At 33.5% G+C, this 26,999-nt stretch overlaps 1 protein-coding gene across 1 annotated transcript in view; it reads left to right on the plus strand.

The window, feature by feature from the left end:
* Positions 1–26,999, plus strand: part of ADGRV1 (adhesion G protein-coupled receptor V1) — a 503,930-nt gene that overhangs the window by 37,079 nt on the left and 439,852 nt on the right. Inside the window, exons 2-13 of the mRNA XM_019734240.3 lie at positions 890–1,074; positions 2,950–3,099; positions 4,212–4,307; positions 7,671–7,775; positions 9,935–10,048; positions 11,924–12,489; positions 12,850–13,120; positions 13,500–13,829; positions 18,709–18,885; positions 20,866–21,089; positions 26,184–26,310; positions 26,411–26,596. Of these exons, the coding sequence (XP_019589799.3) occupies positions 890–1,074; positions 2,950–3,099; positions 4,212–4,307; positions 7,671–7,775; positions 9,935–10,048; positions 11,924–12,489; positions 12,850–13,120; positions 13,500–13,829; positions 18,709–18,885; positions 20,866–21,089; positions 26,184–26,310; positions 26,411–26,596 (2,531 nt within the window). The remainder of the gene's footprint in view (positions 1–889; positions 1,075–2,949; positions 3,100–4,211; positions 4,308–7,670; positions 7,776–9,934; positions 10,049–11,923; positions 12,490–12,849; positions 13,121–13,499; positions 13,830–18,708; positions 18,886–20,865; positions 21,090–26,183; positions 26,311–26,410; positions 26,597–26,999) is intronic.

The following is a 26,999-nucleotide window of genomic DNA, read 5'->3' on the forward strand; positions in this document are numbered from 1 at the left end:
AATTGTTCACATTTTTAGAGGTACATCTACATTACAAAACAGCGCTTTCAAGAGGCCACTGCACTGTTGTGCTTTTGAAAGCACTTGAATCACACAGTGCTGAAAGTAGGAACAATATTGATGACTCATAAACGTGCACATTGTGAGAAGAACACAACAGAAGTTTTGGAAATACACACTTTGTGAAATTTGCTCATTTTTAAAGCAACATGGTCATTTTCTAAGAAGTGGTGTATTTTAGCAAGTAAAATTGGAGAAATTTAAGTCCTGGAAATGTGTGTGCTTTGAAAGGATTAGCATTTCCTTGCAATCACTAAAAACTTAAAAAGCATTCTCAAATACAACATATTTAAGGAAAAAGTAGACCTGACTAAGAAATCAACTTATGCATAAAGTTTTAGTTTCAACTACTTTATATACCAGTTTCCAGAGTTCTCTTGTATTTGTTTGATCATCAAATAAATAGATGAATAAATTCATTAAGATTATTGATTCATTTGATAATGTTTTTAGTTTTTGCTTGTATTTTACAGTTTCATTTGGGTGAAGATGGGCTTTAATTTGTTTCCATGTCTCTCCGTAGGTTTTTCTTAGAATAAATTGAAGTGTCAAATTTTTTTTAAATAAACTGAATTTAATAGATAAGTTTAAGGCTTGTTATAACTATTATCTTGGCATATAAGTTAAAGAATAAAAAGTAGTTAAAGAACAAAAAGAGAACCATAGAAAGTTTGGGATTTTTCATTTATTTCTGTGATCACACATTTGAATTGATGGCTTAATATTTGATGTATTTATGTCTTAGGTACTTACTGTCTAACTCTTCACAACACACTTTAATGAAAATACGTTAGATATTTGCAAACAAAATCTTTATTTTCTCTTATAGGGATGCCCTCTGCATTTTTATTAGTAAATCTTCTTTCAGCTTTATTCATCCCTTTTGTGTTTGGAGAAACAGAAATAAGATTTGCTGGACAAACAGAATTTATAGTTAATGAAACAAGTACAACAGTTACTCGTCTTGTCATCGAAAGGATAGGAGAGCCAGCAAATGTCACTGCAATTGTATCGGTAAGAAATGATTATAGTTCTACTCTTACTGAAATAGGTATGAAATTTCTTTTTCAGTGACAAGAATTTTTTTTTAACTCTTTGAGATTCTGAGTAGTTTTATATTAAAGTAGCATGTGCACTTGACAATAATAGTATTTTAAAGATATAGACTGACCATTTTTAAATGTTCATGTATTTATTTTAAAAAACAACAATATCAAGTATTTCTAAGTAAAAGAACATTTTATTTTGCGTAGTTTGGATTCTAGTTATCTCTGCTTGTTATTGTGTCTGTTGTCAGGTGGCTTTAAGAAAATATATGAAATATTTAGAAGTGAAAAATGGCAATTAAAAAACCCTTAGTTATGTCGGAGAACTCTTTTTTAGGAGAAATTAGATTAACTTAAGTAGAATTTGTTAAACTAATGCAGGCTTCATCTTGCACACAGTTTAGTTATTGAATGAATGCTGTGTGCATGCGTCTGTGTTTATGTTTAACCAGAACGTAATGTCAGGTGACCACTAAGGACATGGCTGTTTTTGAGGCCCAGTGTACTTGAAATTTTTGTTTTCAGACATAAGTTTTTAAGCAATAGGTTAAATTATCACATTGTGAAATACTGTGAAAAGAGACAAGGAAAAACTATGAAATGAATCCAATATTATAATGTTGTGCATTGCTTTTAGTTTTTAATTTGTATATTTATTTATTGAATCCAAATTTTAGTTTGAGTATATATTTTGCTTGATAAACTTTTACATTATAATTTTGGGTATAGCCTCATAATATTTTCAGTTTGCTTCATCATTTTCACAACTTTTCTTGATGTGTCATTATTTCCCAGTCATTCCTCAACTGTTTTTCATTGAGGTTGCTTCCAATTTTTGCTGTTATAAATGTTTCTCTGATGAATTTATTTACAAATCTGTTGATTTTTGCCTATTTTGGATTGTTAAATGATTTTAGGGGGTTGGATTACTGTGTTTCTTCCTTTTGTTTCAATGGCTCTTCATATTTAATGTTTTATAAAAGATGGTGCCACTTTTTGTATTAAGGTATGAGTACAAGTTTTCCAACACCCTTTACAACTTACTTGGTTTTCTCAAGTATTTAAATCTTAACCGATTTTTATAAATGAAGATTAAAAATTAACTATACATGTCCTTCATTTTTTATTTGTACTAAATCATAGTTTTATTCTAGTAGTTAAGTTATTCATTTTGAGTTCTTTGGCAAAAGAAATCTCACTTAGATTTGCACAAGAAGTTGCTTCTTTATAATTATTGTTCCCTTGAAAATCTTAGTAATGCTAATATTACAGAATGAGGTCTTAAAAGGTTAAGGAAAAGGTTTATAATGACTAATGAGTTTGGAATGCTAAAATACTTTATTGGGTCTTTATTGGAGTTGTGGAAGAATATAAATAAAATTTCAGGTTGAAAGTTTTGGAAAGAGCAGTTTGTTTGAAATTGATAGGGAAAATAATTGATTTTCCTAATATATTTTGGCAGGCTACTTTTAACACTTCTTTGGGAGAGTTTTAGCTATAATTTGTCTTTTTGTTAAGTTTGCTATAATCCACTTCAGATCAGTCAAGAGGTAGAGAAAAAAAAATTCACATCATTACTTTCCTTTATAATTACTACTTTTCTATGTAATGATTTTTTGTCCTTGCAGAGCACAAGCAAATGTTTTTGTGTAGAGTCATTTTTTTAATAATGTTTTTTGAAGGTGATTTTTATCCATTGTCAAATACTTGTTTTGTTTTGTATATCCTACCTATAAACATTGGTGCCATTTGATTCATGTTTTTTTCCTGTTGATTGCTCCAATTAGCATCAGTTTGGCCTATCCTAACACTGTAAGAACTATCTATATTTTGCATTTGATAGCTATATGGAGATGACACCGGTGACTTTTTTGACACATATGCTGCAGCTTTTATACCTGTTGGAGAAACAAATAGGACAGTGTACATAGCAGTATGTGATGATGACTTACCAGAGCCTGATGAAACTTTTATTTTTTACTTAACATTACAGGTAAATGCTTCTCTCCCCCCCTCCCACCCCCAAATCCCCTTAACCTTAAACTCATAAAAATCTCGCAACACTTAAAAATCTATTTCTATAGAGATAAGCCAATTTAGGTGACTGGTGGTAGTTTTCATAGAAGCCAGAACTGCAAACCTCTTTGGCAATTTCATGGTCTGGTTATTCCTTAGACAATCTTGTTCAGAAGATCCTATAGCTAGTTTTTGGATCCTTTCAGCTTTTCTAGGAATTGCCATGACAGATGCTCAAGAAAACCTTGTCTTCCCTTTGGCCCTGTTCTCTTTTTATCTTTCCCAGGCTACCAGATGCACAAAGAATGACTGTGACTTCAGAGTTCAAAGGGGAAGGATACAAAAAAGCAGGCATGGAAGTGGGAGGTCCTTGAACCTTAGAATAAACTCATAGTACCCCTAGGAAAAATGCTTGACTAGTTTAATATTTAATTGTCTTTTATGGGTTGATATGATAGGTTGAGGCAATGATTGCTAACACTGTTCTTTATCTGAAGGGCATTGATTATTTTTTTTAGAATGATTATATCGGTATGATTAAAATTTTTATAAAAATGATACTTGAAACTGTCAAGTTTTGCTTTTGTACACTGTTTTTTATATTCCTTAATGCTGCTGTTGAGCAGCAATAGAAATGCTACAGACAACTCTCCCACACTTATTAGAAAAGTATTTTTTAATTTTTTATCTTTAATTTGGCTCTATAATTTATGGAATAACTAATTATTAAATTTCAGCACCTTCTATAGTGTAAGAAAAGAATCATGTATGAATAGATTTTCATACTGCTTAATTCTATGTCATATTAATAATGAGATTAGAGTGATTATAATACATATAGTATAACTATCCCATGATTACTTCTAATTATAATAATTTATATTTTAATAGTGATTAATGATTTTCAAAACTTTGTTGAAGAATTCTTGTTGGGACTTCTTTGCCATCTTGACTTAGTTTGAATATATTTTCTTAATCGGTGCATTAAAAGTATTCTTGTATGTTTATTCATAATCTGAATAATTACTGAAAGAGAAATTTTGGTAAAATGATTATTCTTTCCTCTTTTAACTTATTATTTTATTTTAGAAACCTTCAGCAAATGTGAAGCTTGGGTGGCCAAGGACTGTTACTGTGACAGTATTATCAAATGACAATGCATTTGGAATTATTTCATTTAATGTGGTATGGCTACAATTTGATTAATCTTGTGGTTGCTAGATTATAGTTTAATATTTTGATTATTTGTCACAATGTTACCTAGTATCATTGTCTTGTGATACTTAAATAAAATTTGCTGTAATTCCATCCATATTCTATCTTCTGTAGACTGTCCATTTGTTCTACCTAAGATTTGTTTTTTGTGTGTGTGTGTTGAGGAGGCCTGTACATTCACGGTCATTTCTCGTCCTAATCTTTTTCTGCTGATCATGCCACCTGTTTCATCTGTTACCTCTTTTAGTGGTGTCTAACTCAGATGTTGTCTTAGTTGGTTTGGTCTGTTGTAACAGAATGCCATAGACTGGGTGGCTTAAAAGCAACAGAAATTTATTTCTCACAGTTATGGAGGCTGAAAAGCCCAAGATCAACGCATTGGCAGATTTGGTGTCTGGTGAAGGCCCACTTTCTGGTTCATAAACGGGTATCTTTTTGCTTTGTTCTCACATGGCAGAAAAGGCAAGGGAGTGCTTGAGTCTCTTTTATAAGGGCGCTAATCCCATTCATGAGGCTCCACCCTCATTACCTAGTCATCTCTCAAAGGCCCCACCACCTGATACTATCATATTGCAGGTTTGGATTTGAACATATGAATTTGGGCGGGGGTTGGGCAAAAACATTCATTCTGTAGCAGATATTATAACCCAGTTCCTTTTACTTGATTTCTCCAACTGCCACTTAAAGAAAGCATTGTCTTCCAGCCTCCTTTGAAAGTTTAGAGTGACTTGGAGATGAGAAAAACGTATTGAAAATACTGAAAAAACCTATAGTAAACTTAAAATTAAATAGCAGACATTATAGCACTTACAATATCTGTAGTCAATCCCTACCCTGGATATTTTCCATTGAATAATATTTTCTAAAGGTTAAAACTCCATGTCGTTACCCTCAGTTTTTCTCAGCAGTTCACTTTTTTCTCCCTTACCACCGAATTCCCGTGTCCCTGGCCAGTCCTATATTCACAGTGTTTTATCTTTAGACACAAACACGCAAGACAGGTCAGCCCTTGAAAGAAATTGTTTTCAGCTCTTAAAACAAAATTTATCTTGAATACCATTGGGTTTTTCCACTAAGTATTAGACTATAATAACCTTCATGATATGGAAACTTTTGAATCAAAATACTAATTATCATTACTAAAAGATGATGTGATGCTCCCCAGCTTTTTGTTTATTTTCCAATTTAGAATGCTACTACAGTTGGTGCATTGTATGTCATTTTCTTAATACCTTAAATTTCCTTTGAAATAAGATGGGCTGTAGATAAATATGATCTCTATAACTGCAGTATCTTGATTAAAAAGTTTTCACGAATAACATAAATGAGACATTTTGTAACCTACACTACATCATTTACATAAATTATTTTAATTAACCAATTATTTCTATTTGACTGTTAGGACATTATTAGTTATTTATGAAGCAGGTTCCCTTACTTGCTTTATTTCCCTCCCTACTGCCTTTCCTCTGCACTTACCCCCAGCCTCACATTGATTTGTTTAAAGGATTCTTTTTCTTTATGAAAGTGAACATATTTCAAATTCCTCTTTATTTATAAGACTAGACAATGTTGAGTTATAAGAACTTCCTTCAGGACAACAAATGGAAACATAGTTCAAAATAGAAATATTTTCACAGTAAACAAAAATCACCATAAATTACCCGTCTAATAGCTGGCTTGCTTCTCCTCATTTGAAAGGTTTCCACTTGAGACTGGTAAATATATAACAGGCTCCTACTTTGTCCCCAAAGGTCCATGTATTTTAATTAATGGGAGGTTGAGGTTACTTAATATGTACCACCTCTCCAATGTCCAAGAGGAAATTTCAGCCATTGTTGAATTCATACCATTCAACATCGATATTTTCCTAGAGAATGAAAGGATCCCAAGGTGGCATTAAGAGAATCACCTGAGTCTCTGTAGATGGAAGCCACCATAAAACAAAAGGCAAAAATGTATTTCAATAGCCTTTTCCTTAGTTCTCTCACCTCGCCAATACTGAAATGAATGATGGTCTTTGAAGGTGTCTTTTAGTAACTAGTGTGAAATACAGGCAGATTTGCTGTCCAAATATAGACTTGGCTTGCTGTGATAACACAAGTTCCTGTCAATGTCTTAATGCCCCCAAAATAAAAGTAAAAGGGATGGGAGTAGTTATTAACTACTTTCCAATTTCTCCCTCTCCTGCAGTCTATAAAAATGTTGTAGAATCCTAGAACAGGGCAAAAACACTAGTGGTGAGAATTTCAGGAGGCTGAGAGCCTAAAGGAACTCCATACCAACTAACTTGGCAACTTGAGTGAGAGAACACATGTGGAATATCAGGAAAACATGGTTCCAGCACCAAATCCAGAGTCATGGGGAGAAGGTAGTATCGTGGTGACACTGTATTCTTAACATTCAATTCTGCTTCAGTAGAACAGGGTACCCAGGAGAACTGAAAATCCACCATCCACTAGAAGTCCTCTTTTTTAGTTTTGACATTATACTTCTTAGCCTCTCAGAATGAATCCTAATCTCTAGCATCAGTTTCAGGTCCCTGACTGTTAAGATCTGAGTGATGCCAGGCAGCTTCTGACTGGGCAGCTGCCCTGCATGATTAAAATTACACTAAGTAACAATTGAGCTCACAGTAGTTGCTAAATAGGTTGGCTTTGTTTCCTGATCTGGATGATTATTGATGATGAAGATAACACTAATGATGATAAGCCAACATTTACTGAGCCCTTAAGTACCATGTTCCCCTGAAAATAAGACCTAGCCGGACCATCAGCTCTAATGCGTCTTTTGGAGCAAAAATTGATATAAGACCCACGTCAGCACATTTCCACATTGGAAGTCCTGGCTCTTTCTTCCCCTCAGTGATCAGGACCTGAAAAAGTCATTAACAGTCGTCTGCTTTTCAATGGCAAGCTGACCGATGAGGAGAGGATAGTGGTTGGGAGCAAGGCCAAATGGTGGTTCCAGTGAGCTGCCCTGGTCTCGAGGCACAACTCATTTCTGTGACCTGGGTTCCTGTGAACATTGGAGTTTCTCATTTTTTGATTAGATAACCTTTAAGATTTCTCAGCAGAACAGCTAGTTGATGGTAGAAGCAGGACAAGAACCTACATCTTTTGCCTGACTAGTTTCATGTCCCTTTACACTATTACTTTTAACCTTGTAAGTGCTTTTATTAGATACAGTTGATTAATGCTAGGAAATACCATATTCTTAAGCGTACAATGTGGATTGATTTGTCTGGGGAAATGTAGTATTTCTAAGGTAACAGTTGGCACCACCTCTTACCTCTTATTGATCAGTGTCTGATTATCTCTTCTTCCCCAATAGCCTTTCTCAATCACAGTGAGTGAGCCTAGGGGCAGCAATGAATCTGTGCCTGTTACTCTCATCAGAGAAAAAGGAACCTATGGACTGGTCACTGTGACTTTTGAAGTAAGTTTATTTTGAAATCATTTTAAATGATAACACTTTAGAGTTCATACCAGATGGCAACAATTTGAAAAATAAGGTCCTTTGTATAATAAATGTGACCCTTAATAAAAATGAAATAAAAGTAACTACTTTCATTATCTGACTAGTTTCACGGTTAATTTAAAAATGTTTTCCTTGCTTTTGAGTACGTACACTGCGCTTACATGGAACACAATATATCATTTTAGGTACAGAGTAATAATAAACCACAAACTACTACTAGTACTATGACAACATTAATTCCATACAATTCATAGAACCTTTATGATAAACCTTTTCAAGGATATAAATTTTTAAAATGCTGGTGGGTTACTTAGGCTTATGTAAAATTATTTAATATGTAGTCTTCCCACATTTGCATTCCCCATTTTTAAAAATACACGTACTGGATGGTGTTAACAGCAGTCACACTCCACCTTGGAGGTTCATAGATGTTATAGCATTTGACATAAGTGACATAGGCTGTGGGTGAGGTGCATGTCTTAGGGTGCTAGCTGTAACCATTCCATTTTATTGCTTACTGATCACATGCTTACCATTGTGTTACCATATTGTTGTTCTATGAGATACATATATAAATCTCCAACTAATTTTTGTGTTTTATAAAGATCCTGAACATGACTGTATGCTATTTTCAAACATTAAAACACTGCACAATTCTGACACCAGTATCTATCTTAATTATTAATTATAATATCAATAGAATGGATAATTGGATTTATGTAACATAATTCTACTTGAGCTCATGGGGACCTACCTCTTTTGATGGTTACATTAATTACATAAGAAAATAAAATCACATCAGGCAGGAGTGCATGAAAAACATAGTAAATACTAATTAAATATGCAGTAGCCTTGAAAGTTCTTTACAGGAATCCTTAAGCAATAGTTCATGTATTTAGGAACATGCACTTAGATAATACACTTTTGAAAATGTATTTGATAACAAATATGGGAAAAATTGGGAAAAAAATGGCTGTAGAAAGGATAAGGAAATGATCATCAGTTATAGTGTTTTCACCTTTACTATGAATGTCTGAAGTTATTTTACTGGGTCTTGAGCCTTTTCTTTTTTTTATTAGTTTCAGGTGTATAAAACAATGTAATAGTTAGACATTCAACCCCTCACAAAGTGATAACCCCCCTCCCCCAATCTACTACCCCTCTCATGTCACACACAGACGTTACATTTCCACTGTCTCTATTCCTTATGCTGTACTCCCCTTCCTGTGACTATATATATATATGTAAATAAATAAAGTTAATGTTGACATTCATTAGAATTCAGCCTCAGGTTCAGGTGTACACTGCAGTCGTCAGGCACCTACATTGAGCCTTCTGTTTTTTTGAAATAGTTACAACTAACATTTGTGGAGCACTTAATATTGCCGTATGCTGTTCTAGTGCTTTAGACCAATGCTGTTGTCATTGCATATAAACAGCAACTCTTCTCAGCACTCAGTCTCCCTTATGCCCTTTTTCATTTTTCTCCATAATATTTATCATCTGCCATATAACACATTTATTTATCATTTGTTCTCTTATTAAATGTAACGTCCTGATCGGTAGGGAGTTTGCCTTGTTCACTACTATATATATCCTCAATACTTAGAAGAGGTCGGACTCAGAGTATGTAATAAATACTTTTCAAAAAGAATGATTTTGTTAGATCTTCACATCTAGCCTGTGAAGTGGATATTATTATGCTCTTTTCAAAGATGAGGAAAATGCTGCACAGAATGGTTAAATATCTTGCCCCAAGATTACACAGTCCGTGGTGGAACTGGTATTTGATTCCATTACTTCAGAGAATTTACTAATTTTGTATACCTTCCTCTCAAGAAAAAATATAAGTTTTTTCCCTCAGGTTTAATACAATGGTTGAGAAAAAAGAGAAAGCTCTTAGAAACCATGTGGTTTAATGTAATTATAGTCAAGGTCTATAATGATAGGCCCTGGCTATTAATTACAAGGGGAGACTTTCATACAGGTTAGTATAATTCTTGTAAAACATTTTTAAGTAAACTTCAGATTTTTGTCAGCTGACATCCTAATAATGCTTTTTTTTACTCTTGTGAAATATTCTGCATTTATTGATGGCACTGTGTGTTTCTTTGCAGGTAGAAGGTGGCCCTAATCCATCAGAAGAAGATTTGGGTCCAGTTAAAGGAAATATCACATTTCCCCCTGGCAGAGCAAAAGTAGTTTATAACTTGACAGTACTTGATGATGAGGTGGGATAATGTTAAATGTTTAAATGGGACAGGGACTCTGTCTGCATTATAGACATGCTAGAGAACATTAAATCAAGGATTAAATTGTGTTCAGCATTTGAAATTGTTCAAGAACGTAGTGATTATGGCAAGTCATACTTTATCTATGAATTGCTATTTTGGAAGATATCTTGTTAATATTTATGTTATTGAATTTGCTGATGAACCTGAACATAACTGGCAGCCACACGTACTACAGAAATTTAAGCATTTTGTATGATGACTGATTTTTGTTAGTGATTTCAGTTTTGAGCAGGTACAGTCTACTTACCCAGCATAAATATTTTACTATAAAAGCAAAGAAATTTCTACTGCAATTGATATTCCTTTGTTTGGCTATTTTAAATGTTCATATTCATAGGAAGGGTTTAGTTAGTTTACATTTCACATTGAAGCTACCAAGGTTTGAGATATATATACACAGCTAAAGTAAGTGCTCAGGAAACAATGAATTTGAACAGTAACGTGCAAGTATATCCTCCATGAGCTAAACAACAGAAAAATAACGTAAAAAAAAAAATCTTATTATTGCCAGGAAAAAAAAAAATAACTGGGTATTTATAACCATCTCTCTACCTTCCTACAAAGAAATCATGAAAACAAATCACAAAAAGTCCCAAGAGAGGAAAAAAGGTAAATGAATTAGAAGACATTGTTAAGAGAGAGTGGTCCTGTTGAAAAAAATGTAATATTAGGTAGTAGTGTTAACTCTAGTTCATCTGGTTCTGGTAGCCAACAAAAACTGTTTGTTTTTAGATCCCAGAATATTGGAAAGTATATAATTTAGGGTAATGATTATTATGTATTCTAATTGTAAACTTAAAAGATCGTCTCCTGAGGATCTAGTGTACAGCATAGTATCGTCAAAATTATGGTATTGTATACTTGAAAGTTGCTGAGAGTAGATCTTAACATTTTCACCATAAATATACACACACAGAGTTGAATATGTGAGCTGATGGATCTGTTAATTATCTTGAACTTGATAGTCATTTGACAGTGTATATGTATATCGAATCATCACGTTGTACACTTTAATATTTGTCAAGCGTTCCTCAATAAAGTTGGGGAAAAAAGATCAGTAATCAAGTCATAATATTTTATTTTTTGAGATACATAGCTTTTCCTTTTACATTGCTATTAATTGAGGTAAAAATATATACTTTTTCACTTTTATTCATAAAATAAAATTTGTAGTGAAGGAAAAGCTCAAATAGCACAGTGGAGGTTATCCCTAGGAATACTGTGCAGCTACCAAACAAACAAAAAAAGTTTTAACAAAGTCAACATTTTCCCTAATACTGACTCTCAACAGCTTTTTCTCCAGGGAGGCATGATGTATATTTTGGATATCATGTGACTGATATCGTATGCTTAGCTCTTGAATTAGAAACCATTAGTAAGAAAGAATAAATCACAATTGAAAACTAATGATTTGTAGGTGATGTTTTATGTAATTTTCCAGATTCTTAAATGTTATTTGATCTTGAACGGTACTTTTGGATACTACCAACCTGATAAAACCAATAAGAATATATGTTCATTTTACCATCAAATCTTTAGAGTTACCTGAAGATTGATGAAAGTTGAAAGACATTATATCTGTACTTCATTACCTGTTCGTACCGTTGCTTTATGAACTTTTCCTTCCCTATCTAAAATACATTATTTACCTTTGGAAAATATTTTAGTAAATATTTGCTATTTGCTCCCTTCAGTTAAAACCTTTTTATTTTATGTATTTATATTGAAACATAGTGACTTTTTACACTTTGGTATTTTTGCAGGTAAATTTTGACTATTAATGTTTTGCCACTGTTTATATTTCTTTGACAGGTACCAGAAAATGATGAAATATTTTTGATTCAACTGAAAAGTGTAGAAGGAGGAGCTGAGATCAACACCTCTAGGAGCTCAGTTGAGATCATCATTAAGAAAAATGATAGTCCTGTGAGATTCATTCAGAGTGTTTATTTGGTACCCGAAGATGACCACATACTCATGATTCCAGTGGTTCGTGGAAAAGATGACAATGGGAATCTGATTGGATCTGACGAATATGAAGTTTCGATCAGTTATGTTATTATAACTGGGAATTCAACAACACAGGCTCAGCAAAATTTAGACTTCATTGATCTTCAGCCAAACACAACTATTGTTTTTCCACCTTTTATTCATGAATCACACCTGAAATTTCAGGTAGTTGATGACACCATACCAGAGATTGCTGAATCATTTCACATTATGTTACTAAAAGAGACCTTACAGGGCGATGCTGTGCTATTAAGCCCTTCTGTTGTACAAGTCACCATTAAGCCAAATGACAAACCTTATGGAGTCCTCTCATTCAATAGTGTCTTATTTGAAAGGACAGTTATAATTGATGAAGATACAACATCAAGGTATGGTTTATTTTAAACCCATTGCTACAATTATTTTAATATGTTATTTCAAGATTTATGGTTGTGGTGTTGGGCACAATGTTGATTGAACTCTTAAGAGTATATGTCATTTTCTCTATCATGGTCCTGCTATTTTCTTTCTCATTTTGGGAGTGATTGAAATATGCAAGTGAATTCCTATTGTGGTAGTTTCCTAAGATACATCCACATATCAGTTCCTTCAGATTAAAAACAATCATTCTTTATTATATGGATTCTGCTTTTACCAGTGTCTGATGGCCAACTTGACAGTGGGAACATCTACCCAAGGGAATAGAGTGTATTATATGACTGCATATATTTCTTTTTACAAAATTCTAGATTTGAAGAAATTACGGTGGTTAGAAATGGTGGCACCCATGGGAATGTTTCTGTGAAGTGGGTATTGACACGGAATAGCAGTGATCCTTCGCCGGTAACGGCAGACATCAGACCAAGTTCTGGAGTGCTCCATTTTGCACAGGGGCAGATGTTGGCATCAGTTCCTCTTACTGTTGTTAATGACGATCTTCCAGAAGAGGCAGAAGCTTATCTACTTCAGATTCTGCCTCATACGATACGAGGAGGTGCAGAAGTGAGCGAACCAGCGGAGGTAGATCTCTTGTTATACTTTCCTGGTGTGACTATTGCTGTCCAATGGAAGAGCCAAAGAATTTGGTTACACAAATCACCTTTATTTTAGTTTGATGTGACAGGGAGAACACTGGTTTTAGAAATGCCAGTTGTTTTGCTTGATCAAGGTTATCCCATCTGTAAATGAAAAGTTTATTCTTAAAAAAATTCTGCACACTATAAATTATGAAGGTTTTCAAATCTGTTTTTGACTCATGTTTTACTCTACTATATATAAGAAGTGATCATTTTTAGATAAGTAAATGAAGATTAAAAATCAGGACAGCCTGGCAAATAAACAGTTTGGTATCTCAGATGTGAGAATTCTGCATTTTAATATTTTATTCCTTTATCCACAGCTTTTGTTCTATATTCAGGATAGTGATGATGTTTATGGCCTACTGACATTTTTTCCTATGGAAAATCAGAAGATTGAAAGCACCCCAGGTGAACGATATTTATCTTTGAGTTTTACAAGACTAGGAGGAACTAAAGGAGATGTGAGGATGTTTTACTCTGCACTTTATATTCCTGCTGGAGCCGCGGGCCCTTTGGAAGCAAAAGATGGCATCTTAAATATATCCAGGAGAAATAACTTCATTTTCCCAGGATATAAAACCCAAGTCACTACAAAATTACCAATAAGAAATGATGCATTTCTTCAAAATGGGGCCCACTTCCTAGTACAGGTAATTTAATGTTTAAACTCAACTTTGTTTAAACTTCATGTGTACTTACCTGTGTGAGAGAGTTAGTTAACCATTCTTTTGCCCTCATTTATAGTTTGGATTCTACTAGTGGTTACTATTAGTTATCTAGGGAGTCCAAAGAGAAACTCTGTGAGCTCCTAACACATATAAGGATGAATAAAACAAGGGTTCTATTAAAGTTAGTATTTTAATCAGGTGATAATAGAAACACATCAGACTTGAAATGCGAGTCAGAATATAATGGATGACATAGTGAAGTAACTCACAAACTATTAATGGGAGAGGAATGAGAGAGAGAGAGAGAGAGCGCACTACCATTCTTTTGAGTTGATTTGGGAAAATGTGACGTAGGAATGGGGTTTGTAGGATAAATATGTTTTTCATGATGGATACTGGGGAGAAGGCATTCCAGAAATAAAGCAATATGAAAAAAAATTGTGTACTGTAGATACTTTTAAATAATGCACTAGAAAATCTGTTTCTTTGTCTATTAACTGTAGATGGCATCTCTGGATTTTCATCTACTTAAGAGTAAAAAGGGCCCCATAACATATTCTTTCATCTTACCTATTTTATTTCTTAACTTTTATTAACATTAATTTTTATTGTTAAAATTTAAAACATCTGCCCACACTTATGATGCATTTCCATGCATTTGATATTGGTTGGTTCTGAAAATTAGAAAGCTATAAAGGGTGCTTATCAAATTTTGGTAATGTAAATAAATTTAATACAGATTCATATAGTATGAATGGATTGATAAAAAGTGTGTCATCTTATGTCACCGTACATTTTGCTAACTGAAATATATATCAAATGAAATCTCATTTCATTAATTTTTTTGAATCATGCTGTATTTAAATATGTTTTATAATTTTTGCCTAAACTTTGTTTTATGGTGTATTATTGCTTCCTCTAGACTAGAGTTTCTAATCACCCCCTTTCTATATGCCATCCTCACCACTTTAGATCTTCCATCTGTGTGATATATGTTGAAGGTTAAGTTTACCTGTATTATCTGCTTTGTACATTTGCTACTTGGTACCGTTTTTACTGAACTTTTGAATTTTCTTTACCTCTTGGTTTTTCCTTCTTAAATTGTGTTTTAGTTATATTGTAGCATATGTGTCCTCAAATACATGTGCAAAAAAGGTAGAATATGGAAATGAATGCTGATTTCATTAGTTCTCATTTAGGGCAGCATTTCCAAACTTATGAGTTTGCAAGAGCCTGTGGGAAATAATACACATAACTTGTCAAGTGGCATTTCAGAATTTAATGGAGGTTTTTATTTTTAGTGTCAGCACTCTTTTGCCTTCTCTGCTATAGGTGTCCTCTGGATTCAGAGCATTCTCATTAATATACATTGTCTCACTTCAGATTGCTATAAAGAATACTGTAGACTGGGAGGCTTAAACAACAGACATTTATTTCTAACAGTTCTGGAGGCTAGGAAGTCTGAGGTCAGACTTCTGAGATCGGATTTGGGTGAGAGTCCTCTTCCTGGTTTGCAGACTGTCTTTTTGCTGTATCCTGGTATTGTGGAGAGAGAGAGAAGGGAAGCCAGCTTTTGGGTATCTTACCAGGGCGCTAATCCCCTCAGAAGGGCTCTACCCTCATGACCTAATTACCTCCCAAAAGCCCCATCTCCAAAAACCTTCACAACTGTGGATTAGGGTTTCAACATGTGAATTCTCAGAGGACATAAACATTCAATTCATGGCCTATGTTTAAGGTTTGCGTGTTTCTAATATCTCAGTATTCAGTTCTCCCTTCTATCCGTCTCTCATTTTGCATAGGTCACGACTCATAGAGAACCAAATTATTAAAACAAGTGAAAAGAATCAAAGATTTGACACTGTTTCTTTTGCTTTCATGGAGGTCTGGGCATCATGGCGTTCCTGTAACAGTTGCAGTAACATGACATGAGTTTGAGAACTGATGATGCAGAAATGTTGATTTTGAGTCGTAGAGAACTTTTCTGTTTCCATTTCAGCTTTCTGATTTATTAGGCTGCCTCAAAACCAGTTTTTACTGTGAATACAGACCCCCTTTATCTATGCCAGAGTTAGTAACATATATATATTAAACTTCTGTTCTTTTTAAAATATTCAATATCTGTATCCAAGTAACTGCAGAAAATCCCTATTTAAACAAAACCTTATTAAGAACCTTCAGTGCGTCAGATATTATCCTAGCTATGTTATTTCAGCATTCTATATGAACATGACAGAATTTGTTTTTGACGACACTTGAAAAGTAAGGAAACACTTGAAGAAGCATGTAATATCTGAATTTTGGTGATCGCGGGTTAGAAATCTGTTTGCACCACTAATTCCAGACTCAGTTCTTTATCTACCTCGGTATTCAGTTAAAAAACAAAGGTCTTACTGTGCAGACAGTTACTTTAACACTTTAGAACATAAAAAGACATTATTAGTTACTGACAATTTCTTGAGATTCAAAACAGCTGTAGGCTCTGGAAGGCTGGCTAGAATTAGAAGGTTGTGCAGTTTGTGTAGTGCATAATGGATGAGCAACTTAAGAACAGGAGGCATCAGACTCCGCATGGAGAGTTGAATGAAACTAAAGAAAGCAGAATCAGACATGAGCTCCTCATTCTTTAGTAACCCTCTCAGCTAAATACATCAGTCTGAGATAAAACTTTTGGCAGGCATGGGGTTACGAATGTGCTGTCCCAGTTGCAAACTGTCTGAAAGCAAAGAACGACTCTTTATGAATGGAGCAGTTTGATTTAGCAGATGCTTAAGGAACCCAGACAAAAAGGCTTGGAGACTAGGAAATAAGCCATGTAAAATTAGCATTTTCCTTTTGATCAATTCATTTCATAGCCTTCTACGTCTTTTTTTTCTTTATACTTTTCAAAAATATGGTACTTAGAATTCTATAACTCTCTTGATAAATGTAAGATATAACTTATTTTCTTCCTTTCTTTTTAGAAAGTTTGGAAGTAAAACTATATTGAGTTTTTCCCCTTGATGTTTTAAACAGTATTATCAGTTTAGTGCTTTGTGACTATACAGGCATGAGAGTGTTCATTCACAGACGTGCTTACACATGATCCGTGTATTTTAAAAACATCTTTGCCTCAAAACAAGGCACACTTTTTATTCACATGTCATTCAAATATATGTATTTTGTTCATTCTTTGTGCTATTTTTGGAGATAAGTATGTATGTATATGGGTATATACCTTTTCTCCATAAAGAATGACTCATTTTTAACTACTTATCTTTACAGTTTATTTATTTTACAAAGTAAATGCAGTATACTAAAGAATCACATTTTTTTGTTTTATTTGACTTAGTCTACATACCAATATTTGGCACATTAGGTCAGTCTAATTTATGTTTTCTTTGACTCGAATGTTTATAAATACAGAATTACATTTCTCCTGTATATGATTTTCAAAGCCAAGTTATGTGACATTTGAAGAAGGCTTTTATTTTTGCCCTTTGGAATGTGTATTGTTGATCAAAAAATGTGAGACTATGGGCAGGATCAGTACTGGTTCTGTCCACTTGTGGAAAACCAGCTTAAATCATAAGTCTCTACTGGTGGTTACCTAGTGGCATCATTTCCACATTACAAAGCCTAACAGTGCTTTAAAGAGTAGAAGATCCATAATGTCTCATTAAGTTCAAAATTGGTTTTTAAACTTGAAATCTCTATGCTTTTTTGCAGTCCTATAATGATAATCTATTCCTACACTCAAGTGAGCACTGTGAGGCTCGATAAGTTGGATTTTGAAAAATTAGAATATTAAGATGCTGAAGATTTGTGATATATCAGAATTCCTACAGAGCTCAGTTTGTATTACAGGAGTGAATCAACAAATATTTATGATGTAGCTGCTGCTGTTTCAGATCTATGCCATGTATTGGGGAAAATGCTGAGAAGGACACAGACCCACAAGAGTTCTATAGTCTTGTTGGGAAGTGAAAGTTCTGGAACACGCAAAATGATGATAAGCAAGCAATGTGTGAAATTTATAATTAAGTCTAAGTTTAGTGAAAGTAACAATAGAAATTCAGAAAGAATAAAGAGGGTTGGTGAATCCAAGGAAATCCTCATGGTAGAGAGGGAAATTTAACTGGTCTTTGAGAGTGGGTATATTTTGCACTTGTTGGATGATGAAGGGAAGCCATTATAGATGAGAACACCATGAAAATTACTCTGGTGGTCATGCTTATTAATTAGAGGGACATTGAATTTTATACATGTGTTGCATTTCTTTAAACATAAAGACATGTTAAGTCACATTTGGAGTTTAAATGGTCTTCTGATAGTGAACTTGCTCTGACAGAGAAGGGGAGTGGGTGATTGGAGGTGTAGGCCAGTGGAAGAGTGGAAGAAGACTTGGACCAACCTTTAAGGTCAAGGTAGTTGAATACAGGCAACAAGAAGGAAAAGCCCATGATGGTGCTGGTGATGGTATTGGGAAGGGGATATGGAACAGAGATAGTCATTACTGTTTTGGACATTTTATCAGTAAGGTGTCTGTGTGACATGTCATATTTAATGGCAGTTGGTTATAAAGTTTTGGAATTTGAAGGAAAGATCAGAGATTATAAGGGAGAGGGTATAAAGTTATAAGATAAAGGGCTTAGAAAGAAACCTGTGGGGTAATAATAATTGGGGAGCAGAAGGAGCTCAACAAGCCAGTGCAGGAGGTTGAAACAGGATGGAGAATGAAGAAGGAGGAGAATGAAGTTGCTAAGTTATTGGTGGCCCTTTATCCATGTTTAATCGGTTGCCCCATGCAGTTAAGACTTAAAAAATTTTTTTCTCAAATTTCTGTTCTTTCATGTTTTATTTTTTTATTTGTTTATTATAGTTGGAAACTTTGGAGTTGGTGAACATCATCCCGCCAATCACACCTATAAGTCCTAGATTTGGGGAAATCCGAAATATTTCTTTGGTGGTTACTCCAGATATTGCAAATGGAGAAATTGGCTTTATTAGCAGTCTTCCAATCATTTTGCATGAACAAGAAGATTTCTCTGCTGAAGTGGTAAGAAGGCTTTTTCTTATTGATGGGGCCTAATGAGTGTGAGATAATGTACAGACACTTTTTTTTATAGGGTTAGCATATTGAGTAAACAGAAAAGCTTCATGAAAAGCTTCACCGTTTATAGCAAACCTTCAGTGTGTAATTTGACATTAGTAACTGATGAGTGTATGATTTTCCATCATCTTTTGCCGTATCCTATAAAATAAAATTAGAATTTTAGTTGCTCACAGCAGAAGCAGTATATTTTATTGTGGCTGCTTTTGGGTAATGCTATGACATTTGATAGAGTGAGCCAAACAAAATTTTTCTTTTATTGGCCCAGTCATATGCACCACAGGACCCATTCCATTTCTGCGCACTCCTCAAGCTTGCCTTGGGCAGGACTGCGGTGGCTGCTTTGCATCCTGTGCTCGTTTGGGGAGATGATGGTGGTAGAGTTGTGGAATGCCTAATTGTAGGATTTTTATATATCTGGGTAAATTATTGCATATATACACATACACACGTACATACACATATAAAAGCATGCTCACATATAGCACCCTTCCTGTACCCCACCCTGGTTGGATTTTCTTGCCCTTATCTCTGACCTTCAGCCTTCCCATTCCTTGAGCCACAGTCTGTCCCTAAGATCTTCCCCAAGTCTCTCACACTTAGATTTTATTTAAATTGGTTTGGGGTTCAGATCAGGAATGAGGAGAGCTGTTTTGGTATCAAAGCCTCATGTCAAAATATGGTGACCACAACTTACTTTGTTTGTATACTTGATTCTATATGAGAAGCTCCAGTTTTCAATATGGTTTTGACTTTTTATATTTTTCTTAATACAGTTTCCTTCTAAAAAGTAAAAAAACAAAAAACAAAAAAAACAAAGCAAAACCAAACAAACAAAAAAACCTAAAGCATTTAGCTTGTTCTTAAAGAGTAGATTTTTTTTTTTGTCATATAAAGCTGGAAATTTACCATTTCATATTTTTCTCTTAAAGGAAATTAGCTTTGGGGGGAAGTTTTGGGCTCCATGAACCTTTCTTTATTCTTCTCTTCCTGGGAAACAGAAGAAAGAATGGAAGTTCCCTTTGTTCTCTTTGTTCCATCTACAGCCTGGTCCATACCCACTCCCTTTTGTGATTTAAAGGTCCAATATTGGTTAATTTTTCTGTCTTCCCTAAGAATCTTGCTTTGTTCTCTAGTCTCCAGCCCTGACCTTTGCTAGCTGAATTAGCAGAATGATTAATGAGGGAAATATCTTCCTCTTTTTTTTTTTTTTTTTTCAAAATGGGCTGTGTTAAAGGGCACAGAACAAAGAGGGTACCTTTTTTTAGGAGCTTAAAAAGAATAGCATATCTACCATTAAGTATTCATTTATATTCTTTGAAAACACTTCATCATGATTAATAGTCTCCTTTTATTTTTTATATATATATATATATGTATATATATGTATGTATGTATGTATGTATGTATGTATAATAGTGCACTTAAATAAAACTATCAAATACAATTAGTTTCAGAATTATTACAGTAGACTCCATTTGCTTAGCTCATCCCAAGGAAAGGTACTCTAATCCTCACCACCAACTTGCAAAACAGGGAACCACTAGCTTCATTTCACACGTGGAAATTGAGGTCAGAAAGGTTAAGTAACTTGCCCAAGATAACCCAGAGCTAAGAAGTGAGCATCTGATTTTGTTTGTACTGTATTTATTGTATTGGTTAGAAACATGTTTTACTGTTACTTGTTATTATTGTTGTTAGCAAACACTAATAAAAATAGTTCTATTTAAAATTATACTCAAGCTTAAAGAGAAGGCATGTTGAAATGTGATTTCAATGTCATTTAATAGTTCACTTTTCTATGCAGAGTACACATATTCATATCATAACATGTGAGCTCAATCACTGAAAAGCTTATATAATTGTGAGTACATATTTCAGAAGAAATTGTTCTTTTTTTTGTTTTTGTTTTTTTCTTTTTATAAGGTATACATTCCCATACATCGGGATGGAACTGATGGCCAGGCTACTGTCTACTGGAGTTTGAAGCCCTCTGGCTTTAATTCAAAAGCAGTGACCCTGGACGATATAGGTCCCTTTAATGGCTCTGTTGTATTTTTATCTGGGCAAAGTGACACAACAATCAACATTACTATCAATGCTGATGACATACCGGAAATGGATGAGATGGTAACACTTTCTCTAGACAGGTAATAACCCATTTAGGTAATGTTTAGTAACGTTTATGTGTTTGAGTAATCTGAAATAGTTTTGTTTTTTTGTTTTAGTTCTTTTCTCCTTATCATGTAAAAAAAAAAAAAAAACTAAGTAGATAATATTATGGTGGCCTTCTGACTTTTCTGTTGTTTGTTGATGGCTTCTGGTTAGACTATGAGTAATATGATATCATGAACTTTTACCCTGCTGTTCATTGTGTGGAAAGATTTCATAAGGAATTTATGGAAGCTTTCAGATATATCTTAGGTATAGCTGATATGTTGCTATATTAAAAAAGTAGGCAGCAACAAATCTAAAATGTTAGGTTAAGCAAACTGCTCTGCTGGCTTCATTTTCAACAGGGAAGAGGATTATGTCTTTTTTGAGTGAGTGAAAAGAAAGTGTAAATCTTCATATAATGAAATCCTCTTTTTCTCATGGAGTTTAAACCTTAAGTAATAACTATTTTCCAAAGAATCAAAAATAATACAATGCAAGTGTTATTTTTTTTAGTAATAATAAGGATTTCCTTAACACTTCTCAATGGGTAATTTATATTAAGAAGATATCACAATTTATTGAGAGATTTTTTTCAGTAATGCATAAAATCCTTTTTAAAAATGAAACAAATACTGATCAATTGATATTAATTATTATTATTTTTTTGATGTTAAGTATTTTTATTTTTAATCATAATAAAGATTATTTATTATAGGTCTCTTTATATTGAAGTTGATAACATTAAAGTATGACTTGAGGGCTTTAAAAAATTCATATTTTAGAGACAGTAAATTCATAGATAAATTTAATAGGCATTATTTTGTACTATATTAATCAAGACTATAGTAGTAATTATTTTTATAACCTCTGACCTTCTCTTTATTTTACTATCAGCCTCTTCTAGGATTCTCTTTGTAGGTGTTTTATGTAAACATATTTTGTAAACCTGATGAGTAATTGTTTTTTGTTTTTATGTGAAAAGAAAATACAGAATGTAGGGACAAATCTATTGAATGTCCGCTGTTCATTTTCTTTGCTTTCAGAACCACATTATACTTACTTCCTTTCTTATATAAAAAGTAAAACAACAACCACAAGGCAAGCAAGCAAAAGCCAAATGCAACACATTATTATCTAAATGACTTATGGTTTTAATATATATATTATAATATGATTTTAATAATATATATATTAATTCTTAAGGAAAAGTATTTCAAATGATGAAAAAAATCAGTGAAATGTAATGAAATATAAACCGAATATTATTTTTTTCACTTATGAGTTTGAGGACTTATTAGCTCATTGTGTAATCTTAAAAAAAAAAAAAAAAAAGGAAACAGCAAATATAAACTAAAGGTGTAGCAATCCACAGAAACTTGGTTAGCTCACCTGAGAGTTTCTGCTTTGAACCAAATGTTTGAAGAATGATTTAAAGTATACCTCTGCAAGGTCATAGTGACTACTCTTCATATTCTTTTAAAATAGTCATTTACCTTATCACGTAAATCTTTCAAATTAATTAAATAATTTTAAGTGTTTTTTTTTTTTTTTTCTTTTTTTTCTTTCTTCCTCGCTCCTGTGGGTAAAAACAGTGCACAAGGACGTGCAAATAGTGGGGAGGAGAATTTCAGAAATTAATGGTTCCTCTTTTCTCAAATAGAGGCTATTAGTTCAAATTTATACTAAAATGTTTTAATTCAATTAGTAACTAGTACATACTTGCATTATCTGTTATGCATGAACAAGAATGAGGAAATTACATTTGAATGTTCTAAGATATACTTATAACTTATATTTAGTTAAAGAAATGTGAGAATAAAATCTATGGTTTGAAATAATGTATTTTATCAAAACCTACGTCTCAAGCTTGCAAATTTTCAACAAAACTAAAATGAAAGAAGGAATGAATGAATGCTAGTGTGATTACAATATAATATTGCAACAAAAATAATTAACGCTTTATGGTGATAAAGTTTACTGTTTTATCTTACTGTCAAATTGAAATGCAAATTCCCTATATTTTAACTAAATATAGATAAAATTGCCCTGCTATTGAACAATTTATAATGCTTTTAATATCATACTAGTTAAAAATATTTATAGTTTAGATTTCCCCAAATATAATTTCCCCAACAATAATTTCATTATGCATGTTTATTTGAGAAAACAATTGATATACGTGGTATATAACCCCTTATTTATAGATAGTATCATTTGACTTTAAGAATGAAGCAATAGGTCTGTATATTTTGACATGTGTTTATCATTGCTGTTTGAAAATGCACTGCATTGGGGATTTGGAAAAGTATTTAGATTTCCTGATATAAAGTTACACATATATTTAAGTAATATTTGTCATAATTAAAATAGATATAATGATATGGCTTCTTGAGTATATTCCTGTGCACATGATGAAAGGTATATTTTTCTCTGTTTATAGAGTTTTTATTTTTTTGAAGCAGAACTGGCCTTAGCTCTCAGGATGGATGTTTTTATTTTTATTGTTTTAATCCTAAAGCTACTAAGTAACTATAAGTCAGGCTGAATGAAATTTGCTTAGCTGTTGTGGTTTAGTGAGAGTGAGCATGCACAGTGATTGGCAGGCCCCAGTGACTTGGAGCAGGCCTGGAACGGAATGTCTTCAATGGGTCTTGCGTGTTGGCTGGCCATGAGGTCATCTCCCCTAAATGGGAACTGCCGGACTTCTTGCTAGCATTTGTCAATAGCAATGAACCCCGTGTGCAGAGTTCCAAGAAGATGAACATTACTAGCTTGTGGCCTGGCAGAGATGGAGGGGGAGGTGGAAAAAGACCTTCTTTAGCTTTATTTTTACCCTTCCCTTCTAAGTTTCTAGCAGCATTAGTGAGATTTTGGCAAATTGTGTCTCTGTCTCCTTTTTCCCCCCTCATGCTTCTTTGTGTGTTGACAGAGTAGAAACAGAAAGGTTTGTCGTGTATTTTGGGTAAGTGTACAAGACAAGTGCCTTGTTTTTTGGTGATTCAGCGTTTTGTTTTGCAAGCCATTATTTTGGATAAGGCTGCCATCTGCATGACCATAGATCTTGAGAAATTTTGCTTGTCAACTTGCCTGTGCATGATTTGTGTGTAGTTTTACTTTTTAATGATAAGGGGAGTGTATATGGATTTTTTTTTCTAGGAGTTTTAAATTATGAATGCATTTACGATATCTGATAAAAAAGTTGGCCAATTAATGTATTTATGAGTTTGGAGGAATTTAAAATTTTAACTTTCCTTATAGTTTACACATAACGTAGGGAACAATTACTGTGCTTTGCTTGTAAAATTCATAGCTAACATCTCTGTAAATCTTGTAGTTTAACAGAGAATTCATAATCAAAACTCTTATCTCTTCCATTGTTTGCATCCAAGTAATTTCTGCCTACATTTTCTCAGTTATATAAAGAACTTAATTTTTTTTCCCATTTTTACATAAGGGTAGCATATTTCAAGAAAGTATAAGATTAAATTTATCTGTTTAATGCTCAGAATGGATTTTTATATTTTATATTCTGATCCAGTTTTTTTTTTTTTTTTTTTTTTTTTTTTTTTAGGTCTCCTAGCTTATGTAGACATACGCATTTTTTAAAAAAATTTTTATTGGGGAAGGGGAACAGAACTTCATTGGGGAACAGTGTGTACTTCCAGGACTTTTTTCCAAGTCAAGTTGTTGTCCTTTCAATTTTAGTTGTGGAGGGTGCCGTTCAGCTTCAAGTTATTGTCCTTTTAGTCTTAGTTGTGGAGGGTGCAGCTCAGCTCCAGGTCCAGTTGCCTTTGCTAGTTGCAGGTGGCAACATCCCTTGTGGGAGTTGAGGAATTGAACTGGCAACCTTGTTGTTGAGAGCCCACTTGCCCATGTGGGAATCTAACCAGCAGCCTTCGGAGTTAGGAGCATGGAGCTCTAACCACTTGAGCCACAGGGCCGGCCCCCGACATAAGCATTTTTAATTAATAAAAATACTGATGTAAATGAAATACAGGCAAATTTACTATGAAAATCATGAGTGCATTAATAATATAACAAATAACTGTCCTGTTATTTGGACTAATCCTTCTGTGGCCACTAGTATGCTACATAGATATTGGTTGCCAGGTTTCCAAAAGCTAGGGGTGGATGTTAATTCTGATTCTTTATTACATAAGAAGTGAGCTGTCCTTTCTACATATTAATTGTGGCTTCATTGTGATTTTGAGGTCTGATCATGAGTACTTTTCGGTTCAATAGAAAGTGATGTTTGAAAAGGTTTAGCGCAGCTTGCAGGATTAAGAATTCTCAAGGAACATGCAGGCTTTTAAACCCTCAGAGCCTGTAGTCCCATTCCCTTTGATCATTCTAATTATACACTGAACACAAAAACCAGGAGCAAGCAAACAAATTTTGTGTTAATATTGTCTTTTAAGATATGTATAGGAATTGTTATAACATGTCATGCATATGCGATCCATTCGCTTCCATTTTTATATATCCCACATTTTCTTTTATTAAAAAAAAAAGCAAGACGATAAAATTGAGGTGAATAGAAACATATGAAAGGTCACAAAATATTTCTAAAATCTAAACAGTTTTATTTTTTATTAGTGTGGCTTTAGTCCACATAGTTATCCAACTTTTATTCAGTTAGTATAATCTTCTGTAATGAGTTGTGTGTTTTTTTAATTCAAGTTTACGTAAAGTTAAAACAATTTTAGTTAAAAACATTTTCTAAGTACATGTTATAAATCAGATTTTTCTAAAACTGGACATCTAAATTTGGTACTTTATAAAAATAAAGTGTATTTACAACCTTTGGTTACTGTATTCTTGTATTCTATACATATGCAGTGTTTGGTTTCAGTAGTCAAATATAAAGAATAGAATGCATTCAGAAATAGAAGTTCTTACATAAACGTTTTGAGTAAAACTGTTTTGATCTTTAGTGATTTTAATACACTTAAATTCAATTTAAGGTTTAACTTCTAATAACCTTCATAGTCATTATCTGAAAGTGTTGTAAATATTGCCGAGAAGCCTGCAAAATTCAGAAGTAAGCTATAGGTAGCGGGTGCCTTTTCCCCCTCTGACTTCTCCAGGGTCAGTGTGGAAAATCAAGTGCTGAAATCTGGGTATACCAGCCGTGATCTAATTATTTTGGAAAATGATGATCCTGGGGGAATTTTTGAATTTTCTCCTGTTTCCAGAGGACCGTATATTATAAATGTAAGTTGAAAGAAACTTCAATTTATTCTGTACTCACAGCTTTAGCAGACTCATAGGATTTGAACTTGCGCGTGTGTGTGGTTTTCTTTTCTTTTTTAAGGAAGGAGACTCTGTAGAGCTCCACATCATTCGATCCAGGGGAGCTCTAGTTAAACAGTTTCTACACTACTGGGTAGAGCCAAGAGACAGCAATGAATTCTATGGAAACACAGGCATATTAGAATTTAAACCTGGGGAAAGAGAGATCATAATCACCTTGCTAACAAGATCGGATGGGATACCAGAGGTATGGGATTTTATTTTTTCCTTGTGCTTTTGTAAAGTTAATAGTATCTAGTATATTGTAAATATGTTGAATATTGACAAGGAGACACATCGAAAGGTAGTGGGCAAGAATGGATTGAATAGTACTTGTGGTTGGAAAACAAAAAAAACAAGCTTAAAAAACAAAGTAAGGTATACAAATTCGAATTATGTATGTTTTCCCTACATAAAGAAATACCAAACAATGTGAAATTTTTAGTGTGTGATCAGTTTTCATCTCCTTTTAGCTCTATGTTAAGTCTTATTCTATGTAATCTGCATTGACTGAACTTTTAATAATATGGTTTAGAACTGAAGACGTTTTTCTTAAAATTACTTTTGTAAAGACAATGAATTTAAGTTTTATATTAATGGAACAAGGCATA

This window comes from Rhinolophus sinicus, chromosome 3 (assembly GCF_057876585.1).
Source record: "Rhinolophus sinicus isolate RSI-liver-muscle chromosome 3, RSI-T2T, whole genome shotgun sequence".
Lineage (NCBI taxonomy): Eukaryota > Metazoa > Chordata > Mammalia > Chiroptera > Rhinolophidae > Rhinolophus > Rhinolophus sinicus.